The 17,717-nt window shown below is 37.1% G+C and overlaps 2 protein-coding genes and 1 non-coding gene across 4 annotated transcripts; all 3 read left to right on the forward strand.

Moving 5' to 3' along the window:
- The first annotated feature begins 252 nt into the window (after window positions 1-252).
- On the forward strand, window positions 253-3,883 carry LOC147277226 (vacuole protein). Its single transcript, XM_086254271.1, has 6 exons — window positions 253-638; window positions 731-826; window positions 2,115-2,155; window positions 2,440-2,554; window positions 3,066-3,146; window positions 3,446-3,883. The coding sequence occupies exons 1-6, from the start codon at window positions 432-434 to the stop codon at window positions 3,503-3,505; spliced, it is 600 nt and encodes a 199-aa protein (XP_086110397.1). The 5' UTR covers window positions 253-431; the 3' UTR covers window positions 3,506-3,883.
- A 6,703-nt stretch (window positions 3,884-10,586) lies between these two features.
- On the forward strand, window positions 10,587-14,305 carry LOC147277227 (uncharacterized protein At4g38062-like). Of its 2 annotated transcripts, XM_086255452.1 has the most exons (3): window positions 10,587-12,923; window positions 13,053-13,446; window positions 14,157-14,305. In XM_086255452.1, the coding sequence occupies exons 1-2, from the start codon at window positions 10,587-10,589 to the stop codon at window positions 13,401-13,403; spliced, it is 2,688 nt and encodes an 895-aa protein (XP_086111578.1). In that variant the 3' UTR covers window positions 13,404-13,446; window positions 14,157-14,305. The 2 variants fall into 2 exon arrangements, with proteins under 2 accessions (XP_086111578.1, XP_086111577.1); XM_086255451.1 differs by having other exon boundaries at window positions 10,587-13,446.
- A 2,018-nt stretch (window positions 14,306-16,323) lies between these two features.
- Window positions 16,324-16,397, forward strand: TRNAI-AAU (transfer RNA isoleucine (anticodon AAU)). The gene has a single exon. It is a non-coding gene; the product is annotated as a tRNA-Ile (tRNA).
- Window positions 16,398-17,717: the final 1,320 nt, after the last annotated feature.

Here is a 17,717-nt window from a genome sequence, read left to right on the forward strand (position 1 = left end):
CATGATTCGCATCAATGCAAAAAAGATTGTTCAAGACTTTATCTTGTTTTGGAGGGATCTCAATCCCGCTTACAGAGAAAAAAACAAAAAAAAAAAAAAAAGCAAAAAAAATTATGTGGACTGGTAGAGTGGTAGGTAAGGTCCGTAACTGTAAGGACATCTGGACATGTTGGAATAGTAGCAAAAAAGTTTAAAATATCAGGACCGAAAACTTTTAAAAATATCCAACGTGCAATACCAGGTGGCGGTTCCTATGAGTTCCTTCCTTGAATATCGGGTCAACAAAGATTCCGCTTCGAGAGAGAGAGAGAGAGAGAGCGCCAATTCCAATGCCAATGCCATGAGACTACGAGAGTAACAGAGAGAAAGAGTGTATTATTATTGCAAACTTTTCCCGGAGAATTTTCTCGGAGCTGAGAAAGAGCGAGAAAATGCCGCCGACGAACGAAGTAGTGGAAGGAGAGAACGTGCCGTCGCGGAGAACATCTCCGAGTTCGAGTAACACAAGGCGCAGAGCTGGAGCCGACCCTTTCTTGGTGGTGTGCAGGTGCTTTAGCGTCTTGACCGCTTTCACCGCCATTCTCTGCATCGTCGTCAACGTCTTCTCTGCCATCCAATCCTTCGAGAACGGATCTGATGTACTCTCTCTCTCTATACTCCTCTTTCTCTCTCTGTATACATATATATATATATATATTGATTGATTTATCTGATTGTTTTTGAATTGCAGATTTGCGATGGGATATTTCGGTGCTTTGCGATTCTGATTGCGGCTCTTGTGGTTGTGGCCGAGACGGAATGGGGATTCATTATGAAGTTCTGGAAGGTTCGTTTTCACTAATCCAAGCCCTAATACATTTTCATAAATTAATTTCTTTTAGCATGTTTGAGCAATTTTGATGTTTGGTAGCTACTTTTCACCTGACCCAAAAAATTTTAAGCTACCGTTTTAGTGCGAAAATTGTGCGTTCACTATGCTCTAGTTAGAAGACTCAAAGTGCAAGGGAGAGAAATTTTGTTGAAATGTGCTTTGCACTTTTTTTTTTTTTTAATTTCTCTCTTTAATTGTAGGAATCTTAGAATCTCATTTATATGGGTTAGAGTGATGGCACTATATTCTAAAACCATGACTTGTTTGGAGGAGTATAATATAAAATTTTCACCTTATGTGGAAGTGATGTTTGGTGACAAATGGAGAAAGGAATAAAAGAAAATGTTTGGATTTCCACACTTTCTCTTCTTGGTTTTGTATAGAATGAACAAGATAAAGAAGTGCAATTTGAAGGGAAAGTTGGCTCACAAAAACATATCAGATTTTGTGTTTTCTTGTCATTATTTTGCCCTCATGTAGTCCATGTAACTAAACACGAGAAAAGTTTACAGATTTCTACACTTCTCTTTTCTCTTACTTTTTCTCTTTCATTATCTCTTGTTGTACATGAACCTAATGTAGTGTAAGAAGACATCTTCATTAGGGAAGCCTTTGAACTGATTATAGGCCCATGTTAAGAGGCCACTCCAGTATGATTACCAAAAATGTTGTTCATGAAACCTTCGTAACTCTAGTCCTTTATGTGATCCTGATAAAAAGAACTAATTCTTCTATTGAAATTTGAATCTTCCTAAGAGAATGCATAATGAAATTAATCCATATGGAATAAAGTGACCTCATTTAATTTTTTGATCCCTCAACTGGGTCCTCACATATCTGCAATGATTGGCGACCCCCTATCTCACAAACAACCCACAAAGGGGGTTGCACTAAGATGCTGCTATAATTATCACACACAAAATATTAACTGAATTAAAATAAAATGATCTAAGAGTGAAAGGAATTACCTTATTGAAACTTATGATTTTAAGCTATGCATATCAGTAATCAACACAGGCATTTGATAACACTCAAATTTTGGCTACTAAATGCAATTATGGTGAATTTCTGTCTCCATTTATCTCTCTGTCCTGGTATAACTCATTCCAAAACCATGTTTGAACCATGATCAACAATTTACTATATCTGGCCATTAGTAAATGATGATTTCTTGCAATATTGGTGTTATTTTGCAGAATTTTTTTTCCGTGATCTAATTCAGTATTCAGTTAATTGTTTGCAGTTACTGGAGTATTGGACTGCCAGGGGTATACTGCAGATCTTGTAAGTCTTCAAATTTAGTCAGGAATTGTTGCAGTTCATTAGTATTACCCTGCACCTTAGGACTGTGGAGCACACCGGAATTTGTTCCAAACTGACATATGGCCTAGCCTTATAACAGAATAACTGTACAGAGGATAATGATGGGATGAGCATTGAAGTAAAGCAGGCATTAGTCATAAATTGGGTTGACTCTGCCTGACTTCCATTGAAGCAAGTTTTTATGTCTATTGCACTTACAAGCATAAATTTTATAAGTTTTCTTAACTCATGATTCTCTGTTCCAGCACTGCAGTCATGACAAGAGCTTATGCTTATTCCTATACGAGCACTTGGCTTGTTCTTCTTAAAAACATAGCAAGCTATATGCTCCTTGCTATTGGTGTGGTCTATGTTATTTCGGTAAGCTAAATTGAAGAATCATATAATTAATTTCTGAAATTTGCATGTGTGTTTGTGTGCGTGCATGCATGCATGATTGTGCACATTTGTCTGTTTCTTCTTTTATATGCATGGCTGCCCCCTGTATGTTACTAACACTTGTCCACTTCTAATTGTAAGAATCCAATGTTTATTTGGCTTGATGAAACTGATTGTCTTAATTAAGTCAAATAAGATTTGTATTGAACCGGCTCAGCAGAACTCCTATTATTCAAAACTTGCTCAGGAACATGATTAATAAGTCACATCTTGTCTCGAGGCTTTTGTTTTTTAATTTTGGATTTAATAATTCTGCTGATATATTTAAGGACCAGGTCCATGGTTCCCCCTGCATGTGCCACTTTAATCCATACCTCTTGGGGTTGACTGAACTCATAAAACCTAGTGTAGCTTTCCTTACATTCCTCCCTACTTTTCATCCCCTTGAGTTTGTCTAAATCAACCTACTAATCTTTGATTTTTGAATTTTAAGGGAATACTATGCATTGGCTTCCTCAAGCGTGCTCGCCAGAAGAAAGAAATTTCAAGGGATCAAGCAGTAAAGGATCTTGAGGTAAGCTTTCATATTGACAGATTCCAAAGATCAGTGTGGTACGGGAAACCCAGTCATGGTTTCGAATGTGCCTTCTGCTTATCATGCTTGCTTTTGTATATGGTTCTTACTATAGGCATATATAAAGGCTAAAGCTTTAGCCTTGAAATTCACTTGTGATAAGATTTCTGCTATCATGACTCTTTGGTCTTTCTAAGTACTCTGTGTATGAGTTATGTTAATTTGTTTTAGTTAATTGTATCTGTTAAATCTATTACAGAAGTTTGCTTACATTCACATATTGTTCGTGATAATCACAGGAATTGGAGCGGCGAAGGGAAGAACTTGAACACTTGCTTATGGAGGAGGAAAGAGTTTAAGACAATATGGTACATAGGCAAGAAAGGTGACTCTGGTGAACCTTTTGAGCGAATTCATGTTTGTTTCCTCATGTTGTTTCATTGTTTGATTCTGTGAGTGAGTCGCCGTACAATTATTTACTTGACACGAGCTTACTTATTTGTATAGTTAAAGTGAAAAGGCATGTTTGGTGCTCCTTAACCGTCCAAGTATTTGCCAATGTACCAAACAAGATAAACCCAGATATCTTGGTGTTATTTATTTGTTTAAGAGCATTGTGTATGAAGACAATGACTGATGCTCCTTACGTTATTCTAAAGTAATGGATTGGTCAGTGGCCAAAAAAAAAAGTTATGGAGTGTTCTCTGCCATATGCCACAGTTTATTGTTTTCCTATTTTCCTTGGGTCCGTTTTGTTCCTCCAAATATGGTAGGAAAATTATTGGAGTTCTTGAAATAAAAATTTATAGAGGGTTGCTATTTGCACACCCCTAAATTTCTTTTTGCACACTTTCTTAAAAAAATAAAAAAAATCAAAAGGAAAAGACTCTTCTCTCTTTCTCTCACCCAAAGTCCAATTCTATTTTCTCTCTTTGCACACTTCCATCAACAAAAAAAAAAACACACACACACACCAACCCATTTCCCTCCCTCACCCTGACCAAAAAAACACACACACTAGCCCCGATCTTAAGAAAGAGGAGGGTGGTCCAGTTTCCTAACTCCGCAGGAAACGGAATCAACGCCGGCGTGGTGCTTTTGGTTTTGGCGCCATCGCTGGTTTTCTGGGTGGTTGGCGGGTGTGGAGAGGAAGAGGGAAGAGAGAGGAAGTGTTTAGTGGGTGTCTCGTCGCCTGGTTCGCCGGCGAACGCCACTAGGCTGAGGAAATCGATGATGATCGAGTTGCAGCGAATGTTCAGTGGGTGGCTGCCGAAGGAAACTCAAATTTTCGATCAATGGCTGCCGAACGAACCCACCGATTTCGGCGGATGACTGCCGAATGGCCTGCGAAGCTCATCCTTTTGGCTGGCACTGCTGCGTGGTCGTGCGAACTGGGCAGAGCTGTCGGGCGCGAGCTCATTTGCGTCGGCGGCGTGGCCGGGCGTTGGGGCTTCGTGGCTATGCGAGCTTGGCATGGTGGTGGGCGTGGGGAGGGTGGTGTAGCAGGGAGGAGAGAGAGATGAGGAGAGAGAGAGAGAGAGAGAGAGAGAGAGAGAGAGAGAGGAGAATGGTGCGCATGCAGGGAGGGTGGTGCTGCACGCGATGTGTGTTGACAGAGAAAGAGAGAGAGGGAAAGAGAAAAATGGGGTGTGTGGGTGTGTAATGAAATGATGATATTTTGGTAATGGGTTAGGTGTGTGTTGAGAGGTTTTGAATTTGAGATGAGTGTGTGGGGTGTGTAGAAGAAAAAAAGAGAAAAATGGCGTGCAAAAAGAAATTTAGGGGTGTGCAAATAGCAGCACTCAATTTATAAGGGAGAAGATCGTTGAAATGAAAATTTAGAAGAGAAAAATCATTGTATTGCATCAACTGAATAGTATACATAGGCTTACATAGCGTCATATATAAAAATTTCTGAAAATTTCCTAGGTTAATCTAAAAAGTAAAATTAGCTCGATTACTAGCCGGCCCTAAATGAATTAAATCAAATCAGCTAAATTAGCCCTATTATTGCTTAACATAAGATTGTTTAGTTCCCACATTAATGGCACTTTTCTACAAGTTTGTATTCACTTGCAGCATGTAAAATGAACTTCCCGTGAAGCAATTGACAACTTTGCTTTCAAAAGTAAAGTTCGAGCAATGAAGCTTGATAAAAGTTTATGCTAAGCCATTTTGAGTATGAGCACAAGGAAATGAATGTTCAGCATCAACTCCAAGTGACATGTAAATATCATCAAAAGTTCGAGATGTAAACATTCCAACAATATTAAGTCGAACGAACTTGATTGCAAAAATTTGGGAATTATTTGAGTAAGAAACTTAGTAAGTGTAGCATTCCAAGTTGCAAGAAGCAAACAAGGGATCATCTTGTTGATGTTCATCTACTAAAACCATAAAGTAATAGAATGGTCCATAAATTGGTTGATTAGGGGCTCACATATGCCTCTTTTTAACAAGGATGATGATTTAGTAAACATTTTTGATCGAGATGCTCTAATAAACAATTTTCCTTGTGAGCAAGCTTTGTAAGAATTTTTGTTTGACAAAACAATATGTTGAGTTGTTAATGGATGCTTATTGGATTTTTAAATGGTTAGATACTTAGATGCATCATTATAGATCAACCCAGGGCCACTAAGACAGCATCTAATCTTTGGCATAAATTGATTTGTGGTTCATGCCCAATGCTTTGCTTGAGCATTTGAACGCCTAACATGAGTTTTCGAAATGGACAGAGTTCATTTTCTAACAAAGTGTAACTCTACAATTTTTGTTAAATTGATTTATGGATTCTATTTAGGCCTTATAAAATTTAGGGTTTAGCCTATAAAGTTTAGGGCTGAAACCATAAATATTAAATCATAAACCCCTAGACTCTAAGACAATAATAAACCTCACATTGTGACTCTCATGTCTTTTATCATAATAAAGTTGTAAAAGATATGATATTGTACACTAACACAATTACACAATAGTAAAAAAAAAAAAAGGGTGATGTTTAAATAATATAGTGCCTAATTTTAAACACCCTACTCACCAAAAAAATTTGTCTAAAGCCCCACACATCTAGAAACTCTTTCAAAACCCCCTAAAACTTATAATCCTAAATTACCCTTCTGACGCATGCTGACGCGCGCTGACGCATACTGACACATGCTGACGTCACTGTAACTGTATTTTGGTGAAACTGTTTTTTTTTTTTTTTGGAATGAAGTTTTTGCTAAAACTCAATATTTCACTAAAACTAAAATCAAACACTGAAATTGAATTTCATTACATTAAAACTGAATTTCAAAAATTCAGTTACACTGAAACTGAATTTCAAAAATTCAGTTACACTGAAACTGAATTTCAAAAATTCAATTACACTGAAACTGAATTTCAGAAATTCAGTTACACTAAATTGAAGAATTCAGTTATGAATTCACTAAAACTAAAATCAAACACTGAAATTGAATTTCATTACATTAAAACTGAATTTCAAAAATTCAGTTACACTGAAACTGAATTTCAAAAATTCAGTTACACTGAAACTGAATTTCAGAAATTCAGTTACACTAAATTGAAGAATTCAGTTATGAATTCACTTACTGAAACTGAATTAAGTGATGAAACAATTACACTTCGACTAAAATGCAATTACACCTTAATTAAAAAACAATTACACCTTTATTAAAACAATTACAATTCACAAAAACAGTTACACCTTTACTGAATTCCGTTTCACTAAAAAGAACACAGCAACCTTATCAAAAAAAAAAAAACAACAATACAACAAGCATTGAGATGAGAGGAATAGCCAACAATACAACGTCGTCTGATCACCTCACGCGCGACGAGTACATGACAGTCGCCACTGCCTCGATCTGTTTCAACCTGCAAATTTGATTCATCATATTTCAGAACCATAATTTCATTCAAAATTCATTTAAAACTCATATTTCACGAACTGAAACTGTTTCATCAATAAATGTTTAAATGCTCCTTAGCCATCAATAAAAAGATGGCTAAGGAGCATTTAAATAACATTTTAATCTTTAATTAAATAAGCATGACATTTACTGCACCACCACCACCACAATCAACCAACCTGCAACAATTACCATACCAACAAACTTTCACACCCAGTTCTAAAGACCAAAAGAATCTACATGATAAAAGACATAAATTTCACATGATGGATATATAATAGATAAGATATATAAGACATCCATTGTTGAAAAATGTGCGGAAGTTCCAAAGTTCAATGTGATATTGAGAACCATCTACTTCAACTTTCTATTTCCGAAAATGCATATTAATGTCATACTGATTTTTTTATCAATGACATTGAACATTAATAAAAAACAAAATTATTAAGCATGAATCGAAGCCAAAAAAATGAACAAAACCAGGTCTTAATCGCCACCACTTGCGGCGGAGCCGCCGCAGTGGCTGTGAGGTTCAATTTGGGGTTTTTTGATTCATCAACAATTGGACTAATCCAAACACATAGAATTGAAGAGCACAACGAGAAGAAGAAGATGAGTACCTGACTCGACAGAAATGGTCGCTGGAACATAGAGATCGCCGACAAGGATGTCGCCGGCTTCTCTCCTTCGAAACGGCGAGCCTAGGGGTCGTCCAAATCTTCTGATGGCACCAGTGGACTCGGGACGACGAGAGGAAGCCATCCATGGCGGTCCGGCACCTCGTCGTCGCCGTAACTGGCAGATCTCTGGCGGGGAGCTCGGGTCTGCCTAGACCCGATCCGGTGTGGACGCTAGCTTTCATGGCGAGTGGAATACAGGGGGAGGAAGAGGGAGGAGAGACGAGAAGATCGGGACCGGTATCGCCGGCAACCGTCGCCGGACGACGGAGCACGCACCGGCGACAGCCACGCGGAGAGAGAGAGAGAGAGAGAGAGAGAGAGAGAGAGAGAGAGAGAGAGAGAGAGAGAGAGAGAGAGAGAGAGAGAGAGAGAGAGAAAGAGAGAGAGAGAGAGAATGTACAGAACTCGAAGAGAGAGAGAGTATGAGTGAGTCTGACCCTCTAGTGTTATAATCAACGGGAAAGACTAAAAAAGGGTAAAACTGGAACATTAAAAAAATATGGGTCAAACTATTAGTTGACTAGGGGGTTTTGGGAGAGATTAAATGTCCAATAGGGGGTTAGAAAATAGTTTTATTAAAGGTGGAGGTTTATAAATAACCAAGTTCAAACTTGAGGGTTTTAAATAGTTTACATTAAATAATAAAACAATCGAATAAGTATTAAGAATAAAAAAATATTCATGATGATTAAGGAGAAACTAGAAGCGTGTTAACGATACAATTTAATTTTTGTTTGGCCGTTGATTACCACTAGAGATCCATAAAGACAGTGTAGAGAAATGTCCACCGGTTAGTCAGTTACCTATTCTCATGACAAATTGGACATTGTACCCTCAAAACAACACATCTACTCGCTCAAAAATTCGTATTTTAAAAGTTTTCAATACATTAAATAAAAACAAGTTTTCGATACATAAATAATAGGTATATTAGAAAGGAAACTGGTTGGCATATTGAAAAATTATAACTTTGTATAGTGATTTATAAAAAGTTTGATCTCTTCACCCATTGTCTAATAATGTCTATGTTATTAGAGCTATGTTATACACGCCATGGAGTTAATATGTGTACAAATTGGTTGAGTCAAAGATCCTACATTGAAAAATTATAATCTTGTTTAGTAGTTTATAAGTATTTTGGGCTCTCCACTTATTGTCCATGGTATTAGAGCTATGTTATATATGTCATTAAGTAAACATGTGTATAACCTAGCTCTGATACCATGTTTAAAAAAAAATTGGTTGAGACAAAAATCCCGTATTAGAAATTATAACATTGTATAGTGATTTATAATGAGTTAAGCCGTTTCACTTATTGTCTATGGCATTAGAGCAATGTTATACATGCCAACGAGTGAATACATATATAACCTTGCTATGATACCATATTTTTCATTGTGCAACAATTTTTTTTTACCTAAGCAGCTATAACATTACTACTAGAAAATAGATAATTCTATCAAAACAAATTTTTTTTTTTTTTCTGTTTGCACCTTTTATTTAAATTTAAAAAAATAAGAATATAAAAGGTCTCCCCTTCTTATCTCTCTTGTGAAAAATTCTTAAATGTATGCAAAACACTTTTGACCAAAAAATGACCATATAATTAGCAATACTCATTGTATGTCCAAAATTTTCCTCCTTGACTCCTGTGAAAAAAGTTTTCCCTTAAAACTTCTATGACTTTTCAAATTTAAAGAAACAAAAAAGGAAAAATGGGAAAATTATGATAATTTTCAAGGGTGAGGTGCGCCGAGTATTTTCAGCGGGTGCAAATGGAAAACCCAAAGAAAAAGACGTAAAACGAAATTTCCCATTTTGGCCCTCAACTCAGATTTGAATCCTACAAAAGTAACAAAACAGAGCTTTGCTTCCCGCTCAACAAAATACAAAATCCCCATGGTGGTTCATCTCTGAGACTCTGACTCTGCGACTCACAGGTATGTCTCGCGCTTTCTTCAAGATCTCACATATCATTTTTCAATAAATCTTGGGTTTTATCTTCTTCTCAAAAACCCATAATTTTGATTTATCTAGGGTTTCTTCTTGACCAAATTTTACGAATTGCAACTTTGCAAGTTGAATCTAGAATATAGGTTCATATACCATATCAACACTGAAAATTTGGGTACTCAATCAACTACATTGTTAAGAAACCCTAATGTTGGACCGATCTATTGCGCTAATTGCATGAACTCATTTCTGAAATAGTTTTCTTGGCACCCAGTTTGTGGGTTTGGGAAGATCTACTTGCATTTCTGTCTTTTTTGGATTAAAGCTTACGTTTTTATCTTTGTTTGGGTATTTCCAGTAGATATTGGGTTATTTTCACTTCCAAAATTTGAAATGAACTCCTGGGTTGAATTTGCCCTTTTTTTCTTTTATTATTTATCTTTGTATGTATTTCCAATAGATATTGGGTTATTTTCACTTCCAAGATTTTCAATCAATTATGTTGGGAAATTTGAAATGAACTCATGGGTTGAATTTGTCCTCGCAAAATCGACTTGGAGTTCATATACCCACAAGGGTCACAACAAACTCTGCACTTTGATATTGCCCGATCCCACACTCGGCCTGGTGTCTACTTTGATACCAAGTGACATGAACTCATGGATAGAACTTCCTCCTACAAAACCACTTTGCAATTTGCAAGAAAACGGTGCCCAAGAGTTCATATGCCCACCCCTAATCCCATACATAACACTGTCATGGACTTCTTATAGTCTAAAATATTTCAACCCACTTTTTGCTTCTCATGTGTCTCTATGCTCACTATGGCATTTTTCTTCATGCTTCAGTTTTTACTGCACGAGGGATTCTTACAACTTGATAATCAAAGGGAAATGGAGGCTGTTTATAAAGAATTAAATGATGTCAAAGCAGAGATGGAGAGGCTCAAGGCTGAATGTCGGGTTAAGACGGAGCTTTCTGAGACTTTGAAGAGATCTTACAATGAGCTGTCGATCAAGTTTCAAGAAGCTAAGCGGGAGATTGAGAAACATGCTCAAGAACTAAATGTCAAGCTTGAGGAAATTTCTCAAGCGAGGCAGATTTCTGAAACCCTCCAATCTAGTTTGCGGGTAAAAGAATCGTCTCTTAGGAATTTGGGATCTTTGCATGAAAAACTTAGAGCTGATAGTGAGCAGAAATTGCAAAAATTGGAAGGAGAAAATAGAGAGTTGGCATCTGCCTTAGATGAAGTTACAGAAAGAAGCAATGAATTGGAGCAGAATGTTTGTGCCTGTAGAAAGGAGATTGAGGGTCTTAAGAGACTCTTATTGACTACAGAGAGAAAGTGTTTTGAGGCAGAAGAGAAGGCTCGAGAAGCAAAAGAACTGAGGCAGAGAGATGATATAATAATGAAATTAGAGGAGGAAAATAGAAATGCTGAAGATCAGATGAAATGGAAGAAAGAACAGTTCAAACATCTTGAAGAAGCACATGGAAGGCTCCAACACCAGTTCCAGTTGAATAAAGAGGAGTGGGAGAGGAGCAAATCAGCACTGCTTGAAGAGATCTCTTTGTTGCAGACGAACTTGGATTCCCAAACTAGAATTCTTGAAGGTATTCAAAAACGTTTTGAGATGTGCAACCAAGCTTTAGCTCATGAAGAAAGCAAGAGGAAGTGTTTGGAGGTTGAAGTATCCGAATTCAAATCACGTTTCGAGAATGTCTCTGCCCAGTATCAACAAGAAAAGTCAAAGTTTGAAAGCTTGACTGTTCAACGGGATGAACAGATTGCAAAGCTAAGAAACTCACTGGGAACAAAAGATACACTCAAAAAAGAAATGGAAATTAGAATTGTTCACCTTGAGCTAGAGAATCAGGAATTAAGAGACTCTCTAAAAGAACTGCAGGAAGCTCAAATTCGAAATGCTGCACCCACTTCACTAACAAAGCTGCGCAACAAGCTTAGGGGGTTGGAGCAGGTACATAGTAACTGTTCCACAAATCTGAAAGCAAAAGAATCTGCATGGAGTTCCCAAATAGAGAAGATGAAAGGAGATATAAGTAGACATAACTCTGAATTGAAGGGTAACGAGAAACAAATACAGGAGCTTCAAATGGAGCTAGAAAGCTGCCATTCTATGATTGAGGTTTTGAATGAAGAGATTGCAGTAGTACATACAGTTTTTAAATCAGAATTCTCAGAGGCTTACTCCAAAAAGTTTGATGCAAAAGCTGAAATGGAGCTATACAACAAAATGGATGACAAGATCTCTCTACTTACAACACAGTTGGAGATGAAGAACTGTGAGTTAAAAAACGCTCATCTTGAGCTTGAACAAGAACATGAGAAGGTAGAAATATTAATGAAGAGGGTAAAATCCCTGGAACTCACCGAACGGCAGCAGGTTATCATGGAGGAAGAGATTCAACAACATAAAAAGATGCTTGAGGAATCATCTGCAAATCAACTTTATATGAAAGAACAATTTCTGCAGATGGAAGGTGAGAAGCAAGATGTTTTTGAGGCTTTAGAAAAGGCAAATTTTGAATTGGCTGAGAAAATTGGTAAAGTAAGTGAATTAGAATATGAACTACAGAATTGGAAGTCTAGTGCTGAAAGCTTGAAAATTTGCTTTGAAGAAAAACAAGAAAAATGTAGACAAATGGAAAATTCACTTCTTGCACAAGCTGAGAATGGGGAAATCTTTAAGCAAGAGAAAGCCAGCCTTATCACCGTTATCAAAGAGCAAGACAGGAAAATTGAAGTTCTGCGACTGCAGATTGTCCTACTAGAAGCTACAGTTGCAGCGAAGAATGAGGAAGTTGAAGCCTTCACACAAGACAAAGAGAACCTTATCCTAAATGCGAAGGAAAAGGATAGCTGCATAGAAAATCTCCAAAATGATATCACTTTGCTTGAGCAAGAGTCCAAGAGAAGAGAAGTGGAAGCTGCAATTCTTGCGAGGTTAGAGGCAGAGAAATCTGTTGGGCAAGAGATAGAGAGGCTTTTCAAAGTTATAAATGAGAAAGACCAGAACATAAATAAACTCCAAGTATTGGCGACGTCATTAGAGCAAGACTTGACAAGTGCATTAATTTCATCTTTTTCTGAAGTTGTAGAAAATCTGGTTATAATCAATGTGCTTACTGAAGCTTTAGAGAAGGCCAAGCATATGACAGAGCTAGAGGTTGAAGAGAAGAACAAGAAAATTGTTGATCTGGAGAAGGAAGTATGTGGTTCAAGCCAAAGATTGATGCATCAGGAGGAAGCCTTGTTTAATCTAAAACAACAAGCAGAGGAACTTCAAGCATTTTTTGAAGCCAGCAAACTGGAAACTGATAAATTGATGTATGAACAGCGGAGAGTGGAAGGCATAGTCAAGCAGCTCGAGTCTGAAAAATGGGATCTCCTTCAAGACACCAGAAAGCTATCAAAAGAAAGGGAGAATATTTTGCTTCATATTGAAGAATTCTGCAATCGTATTGGTGAGTTCACTTGTGAGGATGTAGAAATGATGAACATTTTAGAAACAATGTTGCAAAGGCCTAAGGAAGAGGTTGGACTAGCAAAGGATTTGACAGTGGATAATGAGCTCTCTGATTCTACCCAAGAGAATGCAAACACTTCCGTTTCTGCCTCAGAAAGAAAACTTGAAGCAAGTAGTGCTGGAAGATCACCACTGAAAGAGGTGAATCAACAGCAGCTATGATTCAGTGAAGAAATGCAGTTCACACTGAAGAATATAGTACAAGGTAATTCAGAAAATCATGATTTGTGTTTAAATGTCACCATTTAATTCTTTCTTAATTTTCATAGAATTTCATTCAATTCATATATGTAAGTTGTTTTTCATGGAACCTCCCACGTAATGTGGATGCTATGCACATACTGGAATGGGTCAAGGAAGAATGAAAGCTGTGGTGCTTAAGAGGTTATGCTTTGAAGTTCAGAGAGCTCTTTCTGAATTTCATTCCAGTATCCTTGAATGGTGTATACTGTTTTAGGCTTTCAGCATCTCATTAAAGCATATTTCAGTAAGTGCTACAATGTAGTGATGCACTTTGCAAGTGTAGAACATGAAAGTGCTTACAGCATAGGTACTTGCTAGATATAGGGAGCACATAGTATGTAGGGATGTCCCACAGTTGTTCATCATGCTGACTGCATAATGAAGTCAATGCAATCAACGGGGTTGAGGGATGTTGCACATTGTTATCGTGCACAAGTAGACTAAAGCACTATAGGGTTTCTTGAATCCAGAAGGATCACATTAATCCATCCTCCTTAATATGTTGGATAAGGTGATAGCATTCTGGATAAGAGGAAAAATAGTCCTCCCTATTCCACGATTAAATTCTCAAGATGAATAGATTCTCATGCATCTTATGTGTGTGTGTGTGTGTGTGAGTGCGTGTTGGATTTTCTTGGAAATTTTACTGTAATAGCTTTCTTTTGTGTACAGTTGCCAGAATAGGAGGAAGTTGAAGCACTGTTCTTGCAGAAATTGGAGAAGAATTGAGACCTCTTTGAGCTTGAACCAGTTGCAAGGAACTATTTTGTAATTTTTTGTCGTATTTTGTATAACTGAGTTACCACAGAGCGGTTTTGTAACAATAGTATACTTGGTGGAGCTCAGTCATTGTTTTTTGTTTTTGATAGGAGGAGCCTGGTGCTTTGTTTGTTGTGTGGTTTGTATGAGAATCATTTGTTCTCTTAGCTGTGTAAGGAACTTTTTGTCCTTTTCCTTTCCACATTTTGAATAGGGAAAATGTTAGCAAAAGGACTATAAATATACTCCTATTTTCAGTTGAGGATCCCGATTTTACTTTGATTCAATTAAGGACTATAATTTTTCAAATGGCTCAATCAAGTACATTCCGTCATGTCTGTCACATTTACCGTTAAAAACTGGTCACGTGACCCTCACGTGACCAATTTATAGGGGTAAAAAAGTCTTTTCTCATAAAAAAATGAAACTAAATAAATTTAAACAAAAAAAAAAACAAAAAAAAAAAAATTCCCTCCATCTCCCCCATCTCCCACCTTCGCCACCCCCTGCACCATATCTAGCCCAGCCCTTCCCTTCCCCTCCCCTCCCCTCCCCTCCCTTCCCCTCCCTTCCCTTCCCTTCCCTTCCCCTCTTTTTTCTCTCATATCTTTCTCTTTCTCTCTGCCCCCCAGCCAGCTCCCCCTCCCCGCCCCCTCCTCCCCCTATACCATCGCCATCCACTAACACACCGCCAAAAACGACGATTCAGACGGTGGCAGCGGCGACGGAGGCTGTGGGTAACTTGAAAATCAACAAATCAAGTCTCAATCAACTTCAATTTCATTTTAGACACTCCAATTTGATGCAAAACTATTCAAATTGATCCAATTTAAACAAATTCCGAAATGGGCATAGACCCTAAAATTTCAACTTCAACTTTCTCAAAATTGACAAGCTAGATCAAGGGGAAAATAAAGGCCATATCAAGAGGATCAATTTTCACAACTAAATCAACGGCCAAAACTCACCGGAAATGGCAAAAATCGGCGGCGGAAGCCTCCGACCTTCATAGCGCTGATTGGCTCCCAGCGGTGGTCCGATGAATGATCGGGAACCATGGTTAGACTCACTGCGACGAGAAGAAGACGTCTGGGCCAGAGTTGGGTCACGAAACTACCGAAAACAACGAGTCAACACAAGAGCTCCAACCGGCCGAACTGGGTCTCGAGTTCGTGGTGTTTCTGGGTTGAACCGACACCAAGGAGAGGGAGAAGGAGAAGTGGCGACCTCATCTGGGCTGGGGGTAGAAAGAACGAGAAAGATATGAGAGAAAAGAGAGGGGAGGGGAGGGGAGGGGCTGGGCTGGGTATGGTGCAGGGGGTGGCGAAGGTGGGAGATGGGGGAGATGGAGGGAATTTTTTTTTTTTTGTTTTTGAATTTGTTTAAATTTATTTAGTTTCATTTTTTTATGAGAAAAGACTTTTTTGCCCCTATAAATTGGTCACGTGACCAGTTTTTAACGGTAAATGTGACAGACATGACAGAATGTACTTGATTGAGCCATTTGAAAAATTATAGTCCTTAATTGAATCAAAGTGAAATCGGGATCCTCAACTGAAAATAGGTGTATATTTATAGTCCTTTTGCTAACATTTTCCCTTTTGAATAATGGTGTTCAAAATCCACAATTTCTGAGACCTGTACTTGAAATTCAGTTCCAGTTCCTGGACTTGCAATGTCTTATATACTCTGATAGGTCCTGAAATGCAATCAGCCCTAGGAAAGGTCCTCCCTGGTTTTTATATTGTAAATTTTTTAAATTTACAAAAGATTTCTGTTGGTAAAAAAGGCTGCAAGTAGTTCCAACCATTACTCTATTGCTACTTGCTAGTAAAAATGAGCAGTATCTTTTTTCGTTAATTAGATGGGGATACATTGAAGTTGGGAATCAAGATTGTACATAAAAAAATTTAGAAGATTGTGCAAGTGAACATTAAATTATCGCTTGAGTAATTCCGATCCTTATCTAAGCTGGTTGGATACGTTTTGAGAATCAGCTAAAATGATATACAAATATTTTGAAGAATTCAATTTTATCTGAGAGGTTAATAGATCCTTGAAGGTAGCCACTATAGCATCTGGCCTATTAGCTCAGTTGGTTAGAGCGTCGTGCTAATAACGCGAAGGTCGCAGGTTCGAGACCTGCATGGGCCATTTTTTGTGTGTGTGTTTGTATTGCTTTCTTGTTAGGCTTGCTTCTTTGTCTAATTGTTTCTCCTTTGAAAAGTTTTCTGCTTGGTTTGTATAGTTACATTTCTTCAATAAATTTTTGCTTACCAAAAAGAAAGGTGTCAACTACAGAAACAGCTCCATGGACAGATTAATGGGCCTTTTCTATGAACTTAAGGACACTAGAAGTACATTGGAACTTTATGAAAAAGCTGAATCCATGAAGAGCACACAGTCACAGATCTTGTAGTACGTTGCTTGCAACAAGACCACTCCCCTTCGTCTAACCATTTTTCCTCCATTTAAAAAAAGACGCATATCCATAATTTCTTGGCCTATGGATCACCATTTTTTTCATGAGCATTTATTAGTCCGAAATGCTAGTCAGTATATATATATATATATATATATATATATAAATATATATCAATAATGAATTATTTATATCAACTCGATCAATTTTTCTTTACATTGATAGTGTTTTTTTAAAGCACTTACATTAGTAGTTTTTATACTAGCTCATTGAGACACAAATTTATATTTTGTTATCATAAATTAGAAAAATAAGTTTACTATAACCAACTTATCATATAAAAGTTATTAACGATCACTCTTTTTTCTTTACAAAATCACATTTAAAGTGTTCAAAAATATTGTACAATTTTGTGGACTTATTAATTAGCACATGTAATTGATACTACATAGTTTACATCCAAAGTTATTTGTTCATTTTTATTAACTATATATATCTATTTTGTAACACACTTCTAATAATTTTATTTAAAAAATGATATTTTTAGATTTTCAAAAAATTTCACCAAACTTCGTAAGAGAAACCTATAAAAAAACACATATAATATTAATATTAATTATCTACTAAAAGATAAGGAGAAAAAGTTATTGAGTCAATCAGCCAATTAACCCCTCTTTAGCCTAACTCGTATGAATTCATTGTAATTATAAAATTTCACACTGGGGTGTAGTCCAGTTGAAAGGATCAATGAAGTACTCCCCCTGCACCAATATGTCACGTTCATAAAATTCATTTACATTTTTGGAATGAATAGAAGAGACCTCAAAATGATTAATCTGAGATTAAACAAATCTATCTAAATTTGTACTATATCAACTTCATTGTCAATATATCATAATGGCTAGTATGAGGAACAAAATATAAAGGACAAGTGAAAGACAACACATCCAAGGGTTGGATTTGAACCCTCACTTGTGGATCTGTTGTCCCTCACTTGTCCCCCTCATAGTAGCTGAACTGGTCAACATATTCAAAAAAAAAAAAAACTTAAA

Source organism: Dryas octopetala, chromosome 8 (genome assembly GCF_963921425.1).
Source record: "Dryas octopetala chromosome 8, drDryOcto1.1, whole genome shotgun sequence".
In the NCBI taxonomy this organism is placed as follows: Eukaryota; Viridiplantae; Streptophyta; class Magnoliopsida; order Rosales; family Rosaceae; genus Dryas; species Dryas octopetala.